The 19,338-nt window shown below is 37.6% G+C and overlaps 1 protein-coding gene and 1 non-coding gene across 3 annotated transcripts in view; one reads left to right on the forward strand and one right to left on the reverse strand.

The window, feature by feature from the left end:
* KIF15 (kinesin family member 15) overlaps positions 1 to 19,338 on the forward strand; it is a 66,563-nt gene that overhangs the window by 10,712 nt on the left and 36,513 nt on the right. For both annotated transcript variants that reach the window (XM_045530996.1, XM_045530997.1), the window contains exons 6-14: positions 1,346 to 1,443; positions 2,561 to 2,740; positions 9,845 to 10,054; positions 12,093 to 12,218; positions 12,378 to 12,500; positions 15,625 to 15,748; positions 16,765 to 16,841; positions 17,437 to 17,646; positions 18,535 to 18,712. In XM_045530996.1, the coding sequence (XP_045386952.1) occupies positions 1,346 to 1,443; positions 2,561 to 2,740; positions 9,845 to 10,054; positions 12,093 to 12,218; positions 12,378 to 12,500; positions 15,625 to 15,748; positions 16,765 to 16,841; positions 17,437 to 17,646; positions 18,535 to 18,712 (1,326 nt within the window). The remainder of the gene's footprint in view (positions 1 to 1,345; positions 1,444 to 2,560; positions 2,741 to 9,844; positions 10,055 to 12,092; positions 12,219 to 12,377; positions 12,501 to 15,624; positions 15,749 to 16,764; positions 16,842 to 17,436; positions 17,647 to 18,534; positions 18,713 to 19,338) is intronic.
* Positions 1,072 to 1,175, reverse strand: LOC123623664. Its single transcript, XR_006729958.1, has one exon. It is a non-coding gene; the product is annotated as a U6 spliceosomal RNA (small nuclear RNA).

Genomic DNA, 19,338 nt, shown 5'->3' on the forward strand with positions numbered 1-19,338 from the left:
AAATAAACTCTGAAAATTATGCCAGAGATGATAAGTGTTATGAAGAAAAATAAAGCAGTGTAGGGGATGGAAAAAAGAGTAGGGAGTGCTATTTTAGGTAGGTGGATCAGGAAAGACCTCTCAGGAGGTGACATCTGGGGAGAGTTACTAAGTGAAATGAGAGTGAACCATGAGATTGTTCCAGAGAATCATCTTCCAGGCAGAGGGACAGCAACTATAATATTTTAAAATTTATTGTCCGTATCCTTCTTGAACATACCAGAATTTTGTTAGTTCCTTTGGTCTCTAAGACATACTTAACCAATATTTATAGTACCTTCTAGGGCTTTTCTATATATATATATATAGATAGATAGATAGATATAGATATATAGAATCTATATCTATATATATGTAGAATCTATGTCTATATATATTTTTTTCTGGTTAATATTGCTGTACCTTGAATTAGTATTCTTTAAAATCCTGCTATTTACATATCCACTGATAGCTTTTCCTTTCTCCAGTGGAACAAAATAGAGATGGGGCTAGTCTGCATTTTTCTGTCTGCATAGAAATCTTGTAAGGTATCTTTTTCAGTATCTTTTTCACCAGCTTGGGTTTTACTGCCTGATTTAAAAAATGCTAGCTAATCCTAATTTTTAGTAATAATGTGTTTAAAGCACTGCTCTGAGTGCTTTACCTTTATACTCTCACTCAATTCTTTCCATCAACCCTTTGTGGTAGTTATTACTGTTATTTTTCCCATTTTATAGTTGAGAACTCTGAAGCTTACAAGGGAGTTATTAAGCCACCCATAGTCACACAGTGTGTTGCTATGGCCTGGAGCATCAGTGTATGAAACCAAATGTAATATGCAATAAGTAAAGTACAATTATTTGGTATTTCTGCTGATTTTGGTACCAGGCAGTTGGAAAAATTTCAAGCTTAGTACCTAGATGGATTTGTTTGTTTATCAGACAACAGCTACTTTTAAAAATTGGTTGGTGACCACTGTGAGCCTTTCCTTCAGTCTCATTGATAGACAGGTTCTATGATGCTATGTCTCACAGGCCTAATTTTTTTTTTTTTTTTAATGTGGAACACTTCACAAATTTGCATGTCATCCTTGTGCAGGGGCCATGTTAATATTCTCTGTATCTTTCCAACTTTATGTGCTGCCAAAGCAAGCAAGCACCACAGACCTAAATTAAACTTTTTTGGGGCACAAGTAGGAAACTGATTATACAATGTATCATCTTATATCATTTCTGTATAAATTGCCTTTTAGTGCTGTCATTTTAAAAGACTTGGAATAAAATAAAACTGAATAGGTTCTTTTTGTTTCTTTTTAACTTTTTTTTAGGACCATCTGAATCTGATCATTTTTCTCATAATTTGAGAGGAGTAATCCCACGAAGTTTTGAATATTTATTTTCTTTAATTGATCGTGAAAAAGAGAAGGTAAAACTTACTATAAAAATAAAGTGGTTCCATGAGATGTCTAATTTTGAGTAGTTAGCTACTAATTAGCTCATGATACATGGAGGAGCGTGGATGGTACTCTACAATTCTTTCAATTCTTAAGATAAAATTAAGGATTCTGAGTTTTTTATTTTCAATTTAATTGAGTTTTTAGTTTATAAGACATCCATTATCTTTTAACCCAGATTGCTGGTTTACAAGAAAGGAGTGTTTCTAGGTTCTCAAAAGATTTTGCAAGTGAGAAAGTATAAAGACAATCTCAACCAAGGAAAACAGATACACGAATACATTAAGCCCCATCATCTCCCTGTACTTAGGCTCACAGGTGTCCCTGCATCCTCATGATGTTCAGTGGTGATGGGTCCATTCTTACCTTCCTTGTAGCACCTGCTACCACCTTACCATGACCTTGTTGCTCCCCATGTGGTATGCATCCATCGTCCTGGACATATGGTCTTTCCTCTTTCATTGGTTCCCAGGTTGGGTCATTCTCACCGTTGTGCTTCTGAAGCTTGGTGAATGCCAGGCTTAAGAACCATTAGTGTTATATGTTCTATTACTTGTGTACTAAGGAAACTGATATATAACTTTGCTTTACCATTTACTCTTTTGCAGAAACTGTCTATCCCTAACATTGGTGTTAGACATACAAATTGCCTGCCAGGGAAATAATTAAGCTTAGGGCTATGCATGCATTCTGTGGTTAAAAATTCTACACAGAGTCTCTTAAATTATTTTCAGTCTTTTAAAGAGCATAACACTTGTTTCAAATAAAACTTTATGAGGAAGTCTATATATAAGACAAAAAGGGAATTGCCCAACTGAACTGCTCAATTCCTATCTCCCTGTGTTGGCTCTGAGGCACCTTTGGAAACTCCAGGGCTCCTGGGACCACAGTTTGATGATGCTTTAAAATATAATGATGTGTTGAAACTAATTATTTAGATTTTTTTAACTGACTTTTAGGTATCTTGTATTAAAGGACGATAGTATAGGCAATTTACATCTTGTGAAGCAAATGCAAGATTCATGCTCATTAAAGCTAGGATTGAACACATAAAAATAATGTATCTAAACAAAGCTTCTCTTTTTTCAGGCTGGAGCTGGGAAGAGTTTCCTTTGTAAGTGTTCTTTTATTGAAATCTACAACGAGCAGATATTCGATCTACTAGACTCAGCATCAGCTGGACTGTACTTAAGGGAACATATCAAGAAAGGAGTCTTTGTTGTTGGTGCGGTAGAGCAGGTGGTAACCTCAGCTGCCGAAGCCTATCAGGTACACTGCCGTGAATATTTATTTGATGATTAGGTAACACACATGCTGTGAAAGCACCCCAGTCTCGCAAAAGAATTGAGGTGCCAAAAATATGTCATAGAGGCATAATACAGAATGTTCTTGAGAAGTAAAGAAATATTGGCAGTATTTTATAGATCTCTCCTTAAGGTAAACTTTGAGCTGCTTGATTTTGCATTATTTTGGTGCCATTCATTCTAATCAGGTACTCTTAAAAACTACCCTGTAGGTAACAATTCATTAGTGCCCATGTTTCTTTAGTGGTTCCTCCTGGGAGCTGCCTGTTTGAGGAGCTCCTAGGACTGTAGCCTTAAACCAGCTGGCTGTTCTGTTATTTCTAGCTTTGCTTACTTGTTAAGTGTCAAAAGCCCTCGTAGTGTAAAAGGCCAACTTCTTGAGCATCCAGCTCAGGAAAAGCAAACCTCTTGACAGGAATTTACAAAGTATTCTGCTTACATTTTTATGGAATCTGATCTGACCAATTGATTTTAAATAATTTCTTATTATGTGTTATTTGATACATACAAGATATGCACATGTTACAAAACATAATATTAAAGTGAATTTGCAGGAGCCCATTAGACGATTTAAGACCAAAATATCACCAGTACTATCCTATTTACCTGTGTTCTCCTCCCTATCCTGTATCCCTGGCTCCTCCTCAAAATTAAGCACCTCTTATTGAATGTCATCATCATTTTCTTCCACTTTTAAATCTCGTTTAAAACTCCACTTTGAGTTTTAAAAAGTATTTATTTAGTTCTCTTTGACTTTTTAAACTCAACATGGTTTATGAACTTCATCTATGTTGCATTTCATTTATTTTCCCTGCTGTATAATATTCCACTATTAATTTATTCTTTCATCTTCAACAAGTCTTTTGATTCAAACTTTTTAAACTGAGCCTCTCCCAGTAAGGGATATATGTGACCCAGTATGTATGTATGTGTACACTCAAAAAATCATGTTGGGATTTTGACTGGAATCACATTGTAGTTATAGACCAGTGTAGAAGAATTATCAGCTTTACAATATTCAGTTTGTGCGTAAACATCATATGTCTCTTCATTTATTTAGGTTAATATCTTACAATGTAATTTTAATAACTTTCACCACAAAAATCTTATGTATTTTTTGTTAAATTTATTCTAATATACCTTATGTTTTTAGTTGCTGTTTTTTTTCTTTTTTCTTTTTTTTTGAGATAGAGTCTTGCTCTGTTGCTTAGGCTGGAGTGCAGTGGCCCAGTCATAGTTCACTGTAACTTCGAACTCCTGGGCTCAAGCTATCCTCCCGCCTCAGCCTCCTGAGTAGTTGGAACTACAGGCACATACCACCAAGCCCAACTATTTAGTCTTTCTTATTCTCTCTTTTTTAAAATTACATTTTCTGTTAGATGTGCATAGAGATGTAGTTGATTTTTATAACGTGCTTTTATAATCAGTCATCTTGCCAACTATCTTATAAAATCAAGAATATGTGTTAAATTTTGTCCAATACTTTTTTTTCACCTCTATTGAGATAATCATATGATTTTTCTCCTTTAACTTGTTAACCTGATAAGGTACTAGATTAGACTTGTTAATATTTTGTTTAATATTTTTCATCAATTTTAAAGGTTGATATCAACCTGTCATTTCTTTTTGTCTTGTTCTCCTTGTCTTATTATCACTTTTATCTATTTTCTGGAAGTTTTATGATTGGAATGACCTGTTCTTAGGTATTATGGTAGAAATCACCTGGGCTTTGTATTCTATGAGACTTTTAACCACAAATAAAAATTCTTTAATAGAGTTTCGCAGGCATTTTATTTCTTCTTGGGTCAGTTTTTGTAAGTTATATATTCCTAGAAAAATTTTAGTTTGCTGTCAGTTTTCAAATATACTGGCATAAGGTTATTCCTAGTGTTCTCATTTTTTAAATCTTTGCTGCCATTTTGTTTCCATTTTACATATTTGATATTGTTTATATGGCCTTGCTCTTTAATATTTTCTTCATTTTTACTTTATTATGGGTTTATCATGGTGCTCTTTTTCCAGCTTCATAGACTGAATGTTTATCTCATTTTGGCCTTTCTTTTGTGATAAAATATTTGATACTTTAAATTTACTTCTTAATACTAAATTCATACAAGTTTTAATATTTTAATTATTTAGATCTAAATATTTTTCTATTATAATTTTTTTGACCCACGAATTACTTAGAAATGTGATTTAAAATTCCCAAATGTATGAGAATTTCTAATTTATTTCTCACATTGATTCTTTTTTTTTTTTTTTTTTTTTGAGACAGAGTCTCACTCTGTTGCCCGGGCTAGAGTGCCATGGCGTCAGCCTAGCTCACAGCAACCTCAAACTCCTAGGCTCAAGTGATCCTCCTGCCTCAGCCTCCGGAGTAGCTGGGACTACAGGCATGTGCCACCATGCCCGGCTAATTTTCTCTCTCTCTCTCTCTCTCTCTCTATATATATATATATATATATATATATATATATAATTTCTTTCTATTTTTAGTGGAGACGGGGGCTCGCTTTTGCTCAGGCTGGTCTCGAACTTCTGAGCTCAAAGGATCCGCCCGCCTCAGTCTCCCAGAGTGCTAGCATTACAGGTGTGAGCCACTGCACCCGGCCTTCACATTGATTCTTAATTGCACTGGAGTCAGAGATTGTGGTCTTGTGTGACTTATAGCCTTTGAGATTTATTGAGGCATGATTTATGGATTAATACAATGGATTAATAGAATAACTAATTTTTATAAATATCATGTGCTTGAGAAGAATGTATATCCTTGGGTATAAGATTTTATGATGTTATTCATTTGTCTCTATAATCTATTGATACTTCAGAAAGATATATTGATCTCCCAATAAGGTGTTGATTTTATTAATTTCATCTTGATTTTTGTCTATTTGAATATATACTTATGGAAATACAGTAAGTTCTCACTTAATGTTGGTAGGTTCTTGGAAGCTGGCTTTAAGCGAAACAATGTGTAATAAAACATAGGCTAACTGATATAAATAAGAGTTAAGTTTCTGTGGCATATTTCTGGTCACAAAAACATCAAAACTTTCCAAATAAAGATGCAAGACACTTCTAATATTAAACATGAAATAAAAGCGACCTATACATGCATTAAAGAAAGATTAATAAAAACAAGTAAGATAATTACCCAGGATTTGGTACATCGGTGAGTGATGGCAGTTGTAGTGGTGGTGGGTTAAATCAAGGAATAAATGTTTGCAAAATGAAAATTGTCATTAGCCCCGCCTACTACCGTGCAGTTCAGAAACAAACAGTAACAAATATGATGGGCTCGCTGAGCGCTTTTGTACCACGTCATTTATTGTTATGCATTTGTATGATTATCCTGTATTTTGTGGCTTTTTATTTGACAATCATTTGTATTCATTTTCCAATCTGTTTATTTCAGTTCAGGCTAGGGGTGGCTAGAACTTATCCTGACAGCTCAAGGTGCAAGGCCAGAACCAGCCCTGGACAGAACCCCATTATCTCATACGGCACGCACACACACACACACACACACTCAGAGTATTTATTTATTTATTTTTAAATAGGGTCTCATTTTATCACCCACGCTAGAGTGCAGTGGCATGATCATAGCTCACTGTAATCTTGAACTCCTGGGCTCAAGTGATCCTCCTGCCTCAGCCTCCTGAGTAGCTGGGACTATAGGTGCATGCCACCATGCCCTGCTAATTGTTTTCATTTTTTGTAGAGACCAGGTCTCTCTGTGTTGCACAGACTGGTCTGGAACTCTTGGTCTCAGCGGTCCTCCTGCCTCAGCCTCCCAAAGTATGGGATTACAGGTGTAAGCCACCACACCTGGCACACTGGCGATATTTAGACACACCAGTTCACTTAATGTGCACATCTCTGGGATGTGGGAGGAAACTGGAGTACCCAGAGAAACCCATGCATACATGGAAAGAATGTGCAAACTCCACATAGTAGCCCCAGCTGGGAATTGATTTTTTTCCCCCTCATCAGCATCATCACAAAATAACATTGAACAAAATGATGTTATTTGAGGGCCTGCTGTAGACTGTTTTATTAGGCACATGTACAATGATAGAATTAGTATATGTTCCTTTGATTTGAATATATAATTTTTTTATTGACTCTATGCTTTCCTATCAATACATTTTGCTTTACAAATCTATTTTGTCTGATATTCATATACCACTTAGCATTCTTTTGATTAGGATTTGCCTGGTATGTGTTTTCTCATCAGTCCTTTTGTGTTTTATTGTTTTAGGTGTTTCTTGTAAACCCCATAGGTATATTTTTCTTTTTTTTTTAAACCACTCTTGACAGTATCATACCTAATTTATTTACACTAATAGGATCATTGATATTGTTGTACTAGTTTCTACCATCTTCCTTAGTGTTTTTGTCTGTTTTATTTAGTACTGTTTTCTTGCCTTTTTGTTTTTGATCCAGTATACAACATGATTTGTTGGAAAAAAACTTTCTTTTTCCCATCGATTTGCCTTTTTAATTTTTTTTGAGATGGGGGTCTTTTTATGTTGCCCAGGCTGGCCCTGAACTCCTGGACTCAAGCAATCCTCTGACCTCAGACTCCCAAGTAGCTGGGACTATAGGCATGTGCCATCATGCCTGGCTGTCCCATTGAATTGCCTTTGCACCTTTGATGAAAATCAATTGACCGTACATGTATGGGTTTATATCTGACTATATTCAGTTCTATTGATCTATATGTTATATACCAGTACAAAACTGTCTTGATTATTGTAGCTTATTGCTGAGTAGAATCTTGAAATCAGGTAGGGGAAGTCCTCCAACTTTGTGCTTTTTGGCAATGATTTTGGTTATTCTTGGTCCTTTGCATTATTATTTATATAGAATCAGCTTGTCAATTTCTACAAAAAAGACTGCTGGTATTTTGAATGGGATTGTTTTGAGTCTATTGATCTTTTTTGGTAGAATTTAAATCTTGGCAATATTGATTCTTCCAATTCATGAACATTCATCAAGTATTTTTGTTTATATTTTGATTTTTGTATAAGTATTCAAGCAAACATGCTTGTATTTGCTTTTCCCCCTTATGTTGCACAAGTGATAGCATGCTGTGTGACTTTTACACCTTGCTTTTTTTTTTTTTTTACTTTTTTTTTTTTTTTTTCTGAGACAGAGTCTCACTGTGTTGCCTGGGCTAGAGTGAGTGCTGTGGCATCAGCCTAGCTCACAGCAACCTCAAACTCCTGGGCTTAAGCGATCCTACTGCCTCAGGCTCCCCAGTAGCTGGGACTACAGGCATGCGCCACCATGCCCGGCCAATTTTTTCTATATATATATATTTTAGTTGGCCAGGTAATTTCTTTCTATTTTTAGTAGAGACAGGGTCTCACTCTTGCTCAGGCTGGTCTCGAACTCCTGACCTCAAGCAATCCACCCGCCTCAGCCTCCCAGAGTGCCAGGATTATAGGCGTGAGCCACTGTGCCCGGCCACACCTTGCTTTTTTAAAATAATAATATTTTTTGGTTTGTCCTATGTTTGAGGAAGTCTCTTTTTTTTTTTTTTTTTGATACAGAGTGTCGCTTTGTTGCCCGGGCTAGAGTGAGTGCCGTGGCGTCAGCCTAGCTCACAGCAACCTCAAACTCCTGGGCTTAAGCGATCCTACTGCCTCAGCCTCCCCAGTAGCTAGGACTACAGGCATGCACCACCATGCCCGGCTAATTTTTTCTATATATATATTTTAGTTGGCTAGATAATTTCTTTCCATTTTTAGTAGAGAAGGGGGTCTCGTTCTTGCTCAGGCTGGTCTCGAACTCCTGACCTCGAGCGATCCACCCGCCTCGGCATCCCAGAGTGCTAGGATTACAGGCGTGAGCCACCGTGCCCGGCCTGTTTTGTTTTTTACAGCAGTATGAATGTATCATGATTTACTTACTATTTAATACACAATATTTAATGTTTTGAAAAGGAAGCATAAAATACTATTCAAGAAATATAAAAGATACAAATAATTTCAGTTTTATACTGTGGCTTGTTAATAAAGAGGATTAGAACAGTTAGTATTTATTGAGTGTAGGTATGAAGCACTGTGTTAATTTTTTTTGTGTACATTATTTAATTTTGAATATACTCCTTGAGGTAAAGATACTAATTTCCCCATTTTACCCTGTACTTATTATGATCTTGCTACTCAGAATATGGTCCTCAGAACATCAGTGTTACCTGATAGCTTGTTAGAAATGCAGAATGTCAGGCCCCACCTCATACTGAATCAAAGTCTGAATTTTAACAAGATCCTAGGTGATTCATATGCACATTTAATTTAGATGTTCTGTCCTAGGGGTAGGGACCCATATTCCCATTGCATGGGTATGGAGGCTGAGCCTTGAAAAGGTTCAACTGGCCCCAGACCGTGCTTAGAAAATAGTGACCAATCACGTTCATCAGATTCCAGAGCCTGCAGCCTGAACCTTCATGTATTCTGCTTGCCATAGAGAATAGAGGGGAAAAATGCTTTGTAGACTGAAAGAGCCAACAAAACTTTAGGCTTGGAGATAATTTAGAGATTTTTATTGTCCAACATTCTCATTGTCTAGTAACTCTACTTAAAAAAAAGGAGTTCAGAGAGGTTTTATGATTTACATTAAATTAACACAAATAGAGGATGGCAAAACCAGTTCTAGATGTTATGCCTTCTGATTTCCTGCTTGTTCTCTTTCTGTAACATGGAGAGGGAACACAAAGGAAAGAAAATAACTTGAGTATGTTCCTTGATGGACCAGTAATTTTTCTTACCACCATTTACAGATTTCCTGCTGATGTTGGTGGCTGTTGTGTACCACTTGGAAATTATGATAATATAATTTCTCTTAAAAAGCTAGATAACAATGCAAAGGCCATAGCTGTTCCTCACTGCTGTTCTAGAGAGAAAAAATACTTTGTGTAAATATTTTAAAAGTAGGTAATTAGCTATATGTTAGTATTTTTCTTATTAAAATGAGTGATTCTCAAGTGCTTATTTTATGTTTTAAGTTTGTCTTAAGTATACCTACTGTTGCCTCTTTAATATATTTTCCTTTTGCCTAGGTGTTGTCTGGAGGATGGAGGAATAGACGTGTTGCATCAACATCAATGAACAGAGAATCGTCTAGGTCTCATGCAGTCTTTACAATTACAATAGAGTCCATGGAGAAAAACAGTGAGACTGTGAATATACGGACCTCCCTACTCAACCTGGTGGATTTAGCAGGATCTGAAAGACAAAAAGATACCCATGCAGAAGGGGTGAGGTTGAAGGTAAGATTGAAATTATTATCTTCAACTTGTATGTGAATTCTTCCTAGAAGTCAGTATGGCCATGTGACACTTAAGGATGTTTTGGTCAACGACGGACCACATATATGATGGTGGGCCCATAAGGTTATTATGGCTATACCATACAGTCTAGATGTGTAGAAGGCCATACCATCTAGGTTTGTATAAGTACTCTCTATAATGTCTGCACAATGACAAAATTGCCTAATGATGCATTTCTCAAAATGTATCCCTATCTATCATTAAGTGATATATGACTGTACAAAGTTGAGAGTTGTAAGGGCTGGAAATAAGTAAGAAATTGTTCTTATCTGAAAGGAATAGACATTTTTGTTGTGGGGTAGGGATGGTAAACATAAATGGGATAGGGCAGGTCTGTCAATAGCAAGAATGTTTAAATTCATGCCAGAGAGGATGATGGTACAAGAGGCAGCAGGGGCCAGAAGAAGAATGCGACATGGACTGCTTGGGAGGAGTGTGGAAAAGAAGTAGTTCCGGAGTTGTCTCAAAGGCTTTGGTAAGGAGAGAGGAACAGGGAATGCATGCTGGCAGCGGGGCGTCTCAGAGATTATTATGGATGCAGAACAAGTGTGGCATTTGGCATTTCAGCATGGGTCACTGGATTGATTGATTAGAGAGGCAAGTAGGTTCAGATCACAAGGACCCCAGTATTGCCAGGCCGAGTTTGTGCACAATTCACCAAACACTGGGAAACACTTAAAAATTTTGAGCAAGTGAATGATTTCATAAAGAAAGTCTGTTTTTATAAAAACTTAGCCATCTGACCCACCACTGTCAGATTCAACAGGGGAGAGCCTAAAGAGAAAGAAGACCAGTTATGCTGCTTAATATTTCAGGTGCAGAGGGTTAAGGACCCAGTCCTAGGCTAAGGTATTAGCAGTGGTACCAGAGCTTCTATGTGATACAGATTGTCAGTATGTATATGTGTATTATAATATGAATCACCAATAAAATTTGTGGATTCTGTAGTTTAAGATATACATGGACTAGGGGAGAGGAGTTGAAAGTGGTAGGGGAAAAGTCTACTTTTTGCGTTAAAAGTGAGGATTTGCACCTCCTAGGCTCTCGGGCAGTTTTGGGCAATCTAAAGCTCGTGTTTCTATTGAGATTTGAAGCATAATAAACATAGGATATACTTATTAAAGGACATATGCTAATCCTATTGTAAAATGCTTTACATATATTAACTCATTTAACCTTCCCAACAACTCTGAGAAGTAGATGCTATTATCCTTTCTATTTTACAATTAAAGAGATTGTAGTAAATTGTCCAGTATCACACAGCTAATAAGGGTAGAGCTGAGATTCAAACCAAGGTAGTCCAGCTCTGTAGGCAGTGCTCTCAACCACGCCACCTAACCACCTTCCTGACTTACTGTGTGATACACATAGTAGCAACTCTGAATTCAGCACATCTTGCTTTATAATTTTCACTCTTTCACTTTTTTTAATATTCCCATCACTGCAGACCCAGTTATCAAAATATGCTACCTGCAGTAAAAATCCAGCGTAACATATTTAGCTCAAACATTTTTCTTTTCCCCTTAAACTACTGTCTATTATCCTTTACAGAATTAGACTGAATATTCTGTTGTAATAAGTTCATCAGTGACTTTGAGTTATTAGTTATCATATCCTTAAACTGTTTAGCATAAATGGATTTTATGTCCTTTTTTCCCCTCTTGTTTTCTGGCTTTTATCTCTACCTATAGGTCAATTTTTAACTATTACAATCATGAAGTGACATTAATATTTTTTTTCTTTGCATGATTTTTGTGTTTGTCTTCTAATACTGCAATTGTAGTGTACGTCAAATAGGAAAAGGTTAGGGGATATTTGGGCACATTTTCTTTGCTTAAAAGTTAGTTGTTTTTTATTAACATTGTCCCTGACTTGCCTTTCCATCCAAAATTGTCACTCTGCTAGATATATTTTCACTCAAAACACCAAAAAGTAACCAGTACACTTAAATTTTTGTTCTTTTTCCCCAACACCTTAGGAAGCAGGTAACATAAACCGATCATTGAGCTGCCTGGGCCAAGTGATCACTGCACTTGTCGATGTGGGTAATGGAAAACAGAGACATGTTTGCTACAGAGACTCCAAACTTACCTTCTTACTACGGGTAAAGTAGATCATTGGGTTCTTGGGCTCTTTTTGGTTATGCTCACTAAGGTTGATAGTGGGACAGTCTCTGAGCCTTAGCAAGAGAATACATTTCTTTGCTTAGAAAGATCTTGTGATTGCTGACTTGAAAATATGCACCATTCATGTCATTAAACAGGATTCCCTTGGAGGTAACGCCAAAACAGCCATAATTGCAAATGTTCATCCTGGGTCCAGGTGTTTTGGGGAAACCCTGTCAACACTTAATTTTGCTCAAAGAGCCAAGTTGATTAAAAACAAGGTAAAATACTTGCTTATATTTTATTAAATAAATTAGAAAAATAGTTAAGCTTGTAGTATGCCATTTTTGTGATTGCTCTAATATTGACATTAACTTTTATTTATTTCTCTGTAAAAGATTTTCTTGCTATATGCAATATTTTTATTCCATTTTTCCTAGCCTTCTATATCACATATGCAATTAAAAATCTAGGTTAGATCTTATCCTTATTGTTTGGCTAGTTTTTTTCTTAAGAGCGGGCAAAGTTTTTACTTTGTAATTGGGTTGGAAACTAATTTGTCTGAAGCGTGCTAGCAGAGAGGTGTGTGGTGTGAGTATGTGCATGCATGTGTATGGTGGGGGGGGTCTGCTATGAAAGTAATTTGAGAACCTTGACAAACTTTGTCTTTTGAATTAGCTACAACTCTAATCTGAGGATATAAGAAAAAAATAGTGTTTTTTCTATTCTCTCACTCAACAATCAACACAGAAGACTTCTGTGACCTCTGGTCACCAAAAGTGTTTGGGGATTTCTTTGCACCAAAACCAATCAATCAGTTCTGCAATGGACATCACCTGGGTGTCCTTTAATTAAATTTCAATTCTGATGTTATCTACCTGGAAGTAGTGTCAGGTCCCACAGGTTGAGGGCTCAGTCCCACAAGACAACCCCCCACTTCCAAAGCCACTTGCAAGCCCAGGTTGTTTCACCTATGCTTCAGACCAACTGGCTATAGATCAGGCTCCCACAACCCCCTCTTTGGGTTGGATGAATTTGCTAGAGTGGCTCACAGGACTCGGAGAAACATGTGTACCGGTTTATTATAAAGGATATTACAAAGAATACAGATGAAGAGTTGCATAGGGTGAGGTATGGGTAGTGGCCCTCTCCAGACATACCACCCTCTAGGAACCTCCATGGGTGTTCAGCTCTCTGAAACCACACACCCCCACCCCTGCCACACAGTCCTTTTGGATTTCTGTGGCGGCTTCATTACCAGGTGTGATTGATCAAATCATTAGCCATTGATGATTGGCTTAACCTTCAGCCCCTCTCCCCTCCCTAGAAGTTAGGGGTTGGGGCTGCAAAGTCCCAACCCTCTAATCCTGCCTTGGTCTTTCCTGAAACTGGACCCCATCCTGAAAGCTACCTAGGGGCTGCCAGCCACCAATCAACTCATTAGCAGGCACAAAGACATTTATCATTTTGGAGGGTTCAAGGATTTTAGGAGTCATATGCCAGAAAACAGGGCTAAGACCAAATGTATATTTCACAATTTCATATCCAAGAATTCCCCATTTTACTTCATGTACAAGAAGCTTATTTGATATTCATGTACACCAGTGGTGAGAAAACCTTTATTATAAAGAGCCAGATGGTAAATATTTTATGCTTCTTGGGCCACATGATCGCTGTCGCAGTTATTCAACTTGCATTTGTAGTGAGAAGACAGCCATAGACAAATGGGATTAAATATAATAATATAAACAAATGGGCATAGCTCTAGTACAACTTGATTTAAAAAAACAGGCAGTATTTGGCCCATGGGCAGCACTTTGCCAACCTTTGGTGCAGACTGTTAAAAGACCAAGGAGTTGCCTACTTACTTTGGAGAGGTGGGAGACCCCTTGGTTCCAGACAAAAGAATTGTAGTGCCATAAATTGGTAGATTAATTTCCTTTCTCTTTCAAGGGAGAAATTGGTTATTCTTACCCCCTAAGTAGATGCCTTTATCATAGAGTGAAGAGATCCGTGTTGCCTCTTCCTCTTCCTCTCGATACATCATAACAAAATAGGTCTAGTAGTCACTCATTTTACTTCCTTGGATTATGACCCTCTGGGGTATTAGAGATATGAGGAGGAAAAATCATTAGAGCTTCCTGACCCTAAGTCTCTTGAGACTTAATAAAACTCTTTAGAGAGTATAGAAATGCAGTGATAATTAGAATTATGATGTCACCAATGTGACAGTGATGTCAGAAGTACAGTAGTGCCTTGTAATGAGCCTAGCCGTAAAAATCAGAAGCAATCAGATATGGCTTGTTAACACACAAAACAACAAAACCAGGAGCCTCGTATTAGTCACTATTAATGGTGAGTCCCCCTGCTGCAGCCTGTTAGTGGAAAGTGCTAGGGTATCTGCGGCTTAAGGATGAGCTATTTAAATCTTTCCCAATGAGCAGGCTGGGCCTAAGACAAAAACACAGGGGACCTTGGGGCTGTCAGAGAGTGTTTTTTCTTCACTGAAGTATTGTGTATTTCACAACTGGGTCCCTTTGACCTAGTAGGTGCTCAGCTGTTGGCACTTTTTGTCATCCTGTAGGTTTTGTGGGTCTTGTTTAAAATTGATGTTTTTTTAATTAATAAACTATTTTTTATAGGCATTTTAGGTCACCGCAAAATTGAACAGAAAAGACAGAGATCCCACATACTCCCTGTCCCCACACGTGTACAGCGTTCTCCACCATCCCACACCTCGGTGGTACATTTGTTTGTGGGCCTTTTTAACCTTTTAGAAGTTGTCTTAAGTAAGACATTTCTTTAAGAAAATGAAATGGTGAAAAACAGAATGGAGCTGTCAACCCAACCCCTCCTTCCAGGAGGGCTGTTAAAACATAAAGGGTTGGATTCCTCTGGAGAGGGTTGTTTCTACCAAGCTGATGGGGCTCAGGCTAGCCTCGCAAGTTGTCGTGTACTTACAGGCTAGGCTCCTTCACCGTAGGGAACTAGGACAAAGGGGAAATGACACCCACTGAAGTGTTTGCTCCTCTTCATTGGGAGAGTGGGGGGAGGCTGTCATTCTCAAAGGGAAGGAAGTATTAGGTGAACACACTCTGATGCTAAGGGTGACCCCGTCTAAAGGCCCAGGGCTAGTCAGTAGAGCTAGGAAGAAAGTGGGAGCTTGAGGGAGGAGAGCCTGGCTGGTGCTGGTCTCTCCCTGGCTGTAGGTCTGAAGGCACAGGAAAAGGAAGCTTCTTCCCCACTCCAGCACACTGTCATTCTGGTGGCCTTTTGACTGTTTGTGAGATGGAAGTGACATTTTATTTGCTGTTCATCCCTCCAAATCATACCAAAAATATAAACACAGGACTATACAACTCAAAAAGCATTCTTTTAATGCTTTTTAAAAAAATTCTTGAACAGGCAGTGGTAAATGAAGACACCCAAGGAAATGTGAGCCAGCTCCAAGCTGAAGTGAAGAGGCTCAAAGAACAACTGTCCCAGCTTACTTCAGGGCAGACGTTACCAGAAAGCTTTCTGACCACAGGTAGGATGAGCACAGTGTCCTTTATCTTAGAGAAGACTGTGTACAAAGAATATTATAAGAGCCCTCTGATGATAGATAGTCACCACATAAGGCTACCCAAATTTTTCTATAAGTATTTCTTTCTGTTTGTTTACCTCTGTTTATTTCACCTATATAGGAACACAGTATGTTGTTTATAATCAGATACAGATACCATAGGCACTGAGTTCTGTGAGATATGGTGGAAAGGGGAATTAAAGTAATTTTGAATAGGCCTGATGTGGTGGCTCGAGCCTGTAATCCCTCACTTTGGGAGGCTGAAGCAGGACGATCTCTTGAGGCCAGAAGTTTGAGACCAGCCTGAGCAACATAGTGAGACCTCATCTCTACAAAAAAATTAAAAATTGGCTGAGCATGGTGGCATGAGCCTGTAGTCCTAGCTATTTGGGAGGCTGAAGCAGAGGATCACTTGAGTCCAGGAGTTCAAGGTTGCAGGGAGCTGTGATCATACTACTATACTCCAGCCTGGGCAGCAGAGTGAGACTCTGTCTCTAAAAAAAAAAAAATAATAATTCATCCATTATAAGTGCTAAAAAGTGACTAATTTCAATTAGATCTACTTCTAAAATTCTGTTATAGTACATGTAATCCTATATATGTTTACTAAATAGCATAAGAGAGACTTAATTTTCTTCAAAGAATAGCTAGTAGAGAATGAATTAATTTGAAATCCATAAAATCAAGAGAGTGAATTAGATCTCAAGAGGTGCACGTCTAATTTTTTTAGATCCACTTCTAATAATTCTGTCATACCATATATAATCTATTATGTATTAACTAAAGAGAAACTTATTTTTGTTTGAAGAACAGCTAATATGTAGCTGGGTAACTTGAAATCCATAATCTGCTGATGAGAGTGTGGTTCTTGTAGGTTAGTTGAAAGCAGTCAATTAAAGGCTGTCTGTTTTAGCTCATCTCTTGGTTTTAAAATTTGAGAAATAAATATTTTTTTCTCTTTTTTACTGGATCAATTACAGGCAAAGAGAAGACTGATTACATGAAGTATTTCCAGGAGGCAATGTTATTCTTTAAAAACTCTGAGCAGGAAAAGAAGGTAGGAAACTGACTTAGTAATAAAAGGGATTCAAGATATTTTAGGGGCTGGGCGTGGTGGCTCACGCCTGTAATCCTAGCACTCTGGGAGGCTGAGGTGGGAGGATCCCTTGAGCTCAGGAGTTCGAGACCAGCTTGAGCAACAGCGAGACCCCATCTCTACTAAAAATAGAAAAATTAGCCAGGTGAGGTGGCATGTGCCTGTAATCCCAGCTACTTGGAAGGCTGCAGCAGGAGAATCACTTGAGCCCAGGAGTTTGAAGTTGCTGTGAACTAGGCTGACGCCACGGCACTCTAGCCCAGGTGACAGAGCAAGACTCCGTCTCAAAAAAAGAAAAAAAGATATTTTAGACTTTCGCTATGTGGTTTTTATTGTCTTACTGAGTGAAATAAATGGCACCAGGTTAATAAATAAAGGAAGATTGTGAAAAATCTCATTTTGCCTTTAAGATTAAATTTTTTCTCTTTTTTTTAAATGTTCTCTCAGCAGTATCACTTTAAGATTGAATTTGAAGTTAGTATTTGTTGCTGGGTTTATGAAACTTTAGGGAAGCTGAATTACTTTTCATGTTTAACCAAATTACAAATTTCTTAAGTCTCTAATAGAAAAAATTACCCAATTAGAAGACCTCAACCTCAAAAAGGAAAAATTTATTCAATCTAATAAAATGATTGTGAAATTCCGAGAGGATCAAATAATACGCCTGGAGAAGCTCCACAAAGAATCCCGGGGAAGTTTTCTGCCTGAGGAACAGGATCGTTTGCTCTCAGAATTAAGGGATGAGATTCAAACTCTGCGAGAACAAGTGAGTACATGGCATTTGTAGTATTAATATTTCTAAACCTAAAAGAAGTTCAAAGCAAATATAAATTTGTCACAAAGTGCTTATTCTTTAATGCAGTGGAAATTGTTGTATATGAATTCAACTGACAGTATGATTGTATAATTTCTTCCCCCTCCCCTCTTTTTCAAGATAGTTAAAGGGAAGAGAAAGGAAAAGGGAAGAAGTTGTGGTGATATTGCTACATAGCACTCAACCCCAGCATGCCAAGCGAAATAGCAACCCAGTGGGCAGTTGTGGTTGTCTGAATCAGTAGCCTCTTTATAGAATTGAGCCTTTTAAAGTTTGTATTTTTGTTGTTGTTGTTGTTGTTGTTGTTCTTTCTTTTCCCTAGGGAGGATGGATAGGTAATACAGGCACATTGTGGGGGGAAAAAACCCAAATCTGTTATCAGCTTTTTGTGTATCTTTCCAGAGTTTTTAAAGGATATTCAAACTATTATGGATAGGTGTTTTTACTTTTATTTCTCTTGTACACATTTCTGCACCTTGCCTCTTTCAGCTAACGTATCTTACAGGGCAATTTAACCTTGGTCCATAGTTTCCTTCTTTTCGGTGTATTGATTTAACCTATCTCCTTTGCATGAAGAGTCAGCCATAATATACACCCTTGTGCTTATCTCCTTAGGTGGCTGGGTGAAAGTTTCAAGGGTCTAGACTCCAACTTGGAGTAGTAGAGTTGTAGGATATTCATATTTTCAATCTAATCACAAATGCCATGTTGCTTTCCGCAATAGTTGCAGCATGATACCGCCAGTAGTGCCTAAAGTTTTCTAATGGCTTTTTAGAGAGACTAATTTACTAAGGAAATGTTTGTAAATATATAATGCGTGTAACTCTTCTCTGTTTACAGATAGAGCACCACCCCAGAGTTGCAAAGTATGCTATGGAAAATCATTCCCTCAGGGAGGAGAATAGAAGACTGCGATTATTAGAGCCCGTGAAAAGAGCCCAAGAAATGGATGCCCAGACCATTGCAAAACTAGAAAAAGCTTTCTTAGAATTATGTGGCACAGAGAAAAATGACAAAAGTAAGACATGATTGTTGTATACATGCATTGTAAAAAGGGTCTATTTTTTGTTTTTTTTTAAGAGACAGGATCTCACTTATCACCCAGGTTGGAGTGCAGTGGCGCAGTCATAGCTTTAGCCTCCCAGAGCTCTGGGGTTACAGGCATGAGCCACTGGACCTGGCCAGAAGGGGCTGTTTAACAAGCATGTGTAGTGCCTTGGAGTTAGGGTCTTCATTTTAGCCTCCAAACCTGCTGTGCTAATTTCTTGTACACATACTTATTCTTTTATGGTATAAAAAGGCATTCACTAAACTTTTTTCTCAAAAATCACAGAGTGGTAAACTATGCAGGCTAATAGACATAGCAAGAAAATACTGATATTTCTCTATTTTATTGACAAAGATTTATTCAGTTGTTACTTTTAATTTTTATTAAATGGAATTTTCCTGTTTAAAGTATTTGAAATGGAAAGTGCTTAACTAATCAAATATGAATAAATGTAGCAGTTGAAATGTTTAATCAGTGTGGCTAAGGGCTATACAATGTAAGAGATGTCAGAGGGGTCAGACTCACCATCCACCCAGCATAGTGTTTTGGTCCTTGTGTTGTGGCTACCAATGTACACAGTCTGTTGGTTACGTGTT

The sequence above is a fragment of the Lemur catta genome, chromosome 18, assembly GCF_020740605.2.
Source record: "Lemur catta isolate mLemCat1 chromosome 18, mLemCat1.pri, whole genome shotgun sequence".
In the NCBI taxonomy this organism is placed as follows: Eukaryota; Metazoa; Chordata; class Mammalia; order Primates; family Lemuridae; genus Lemur; species Lemur catta.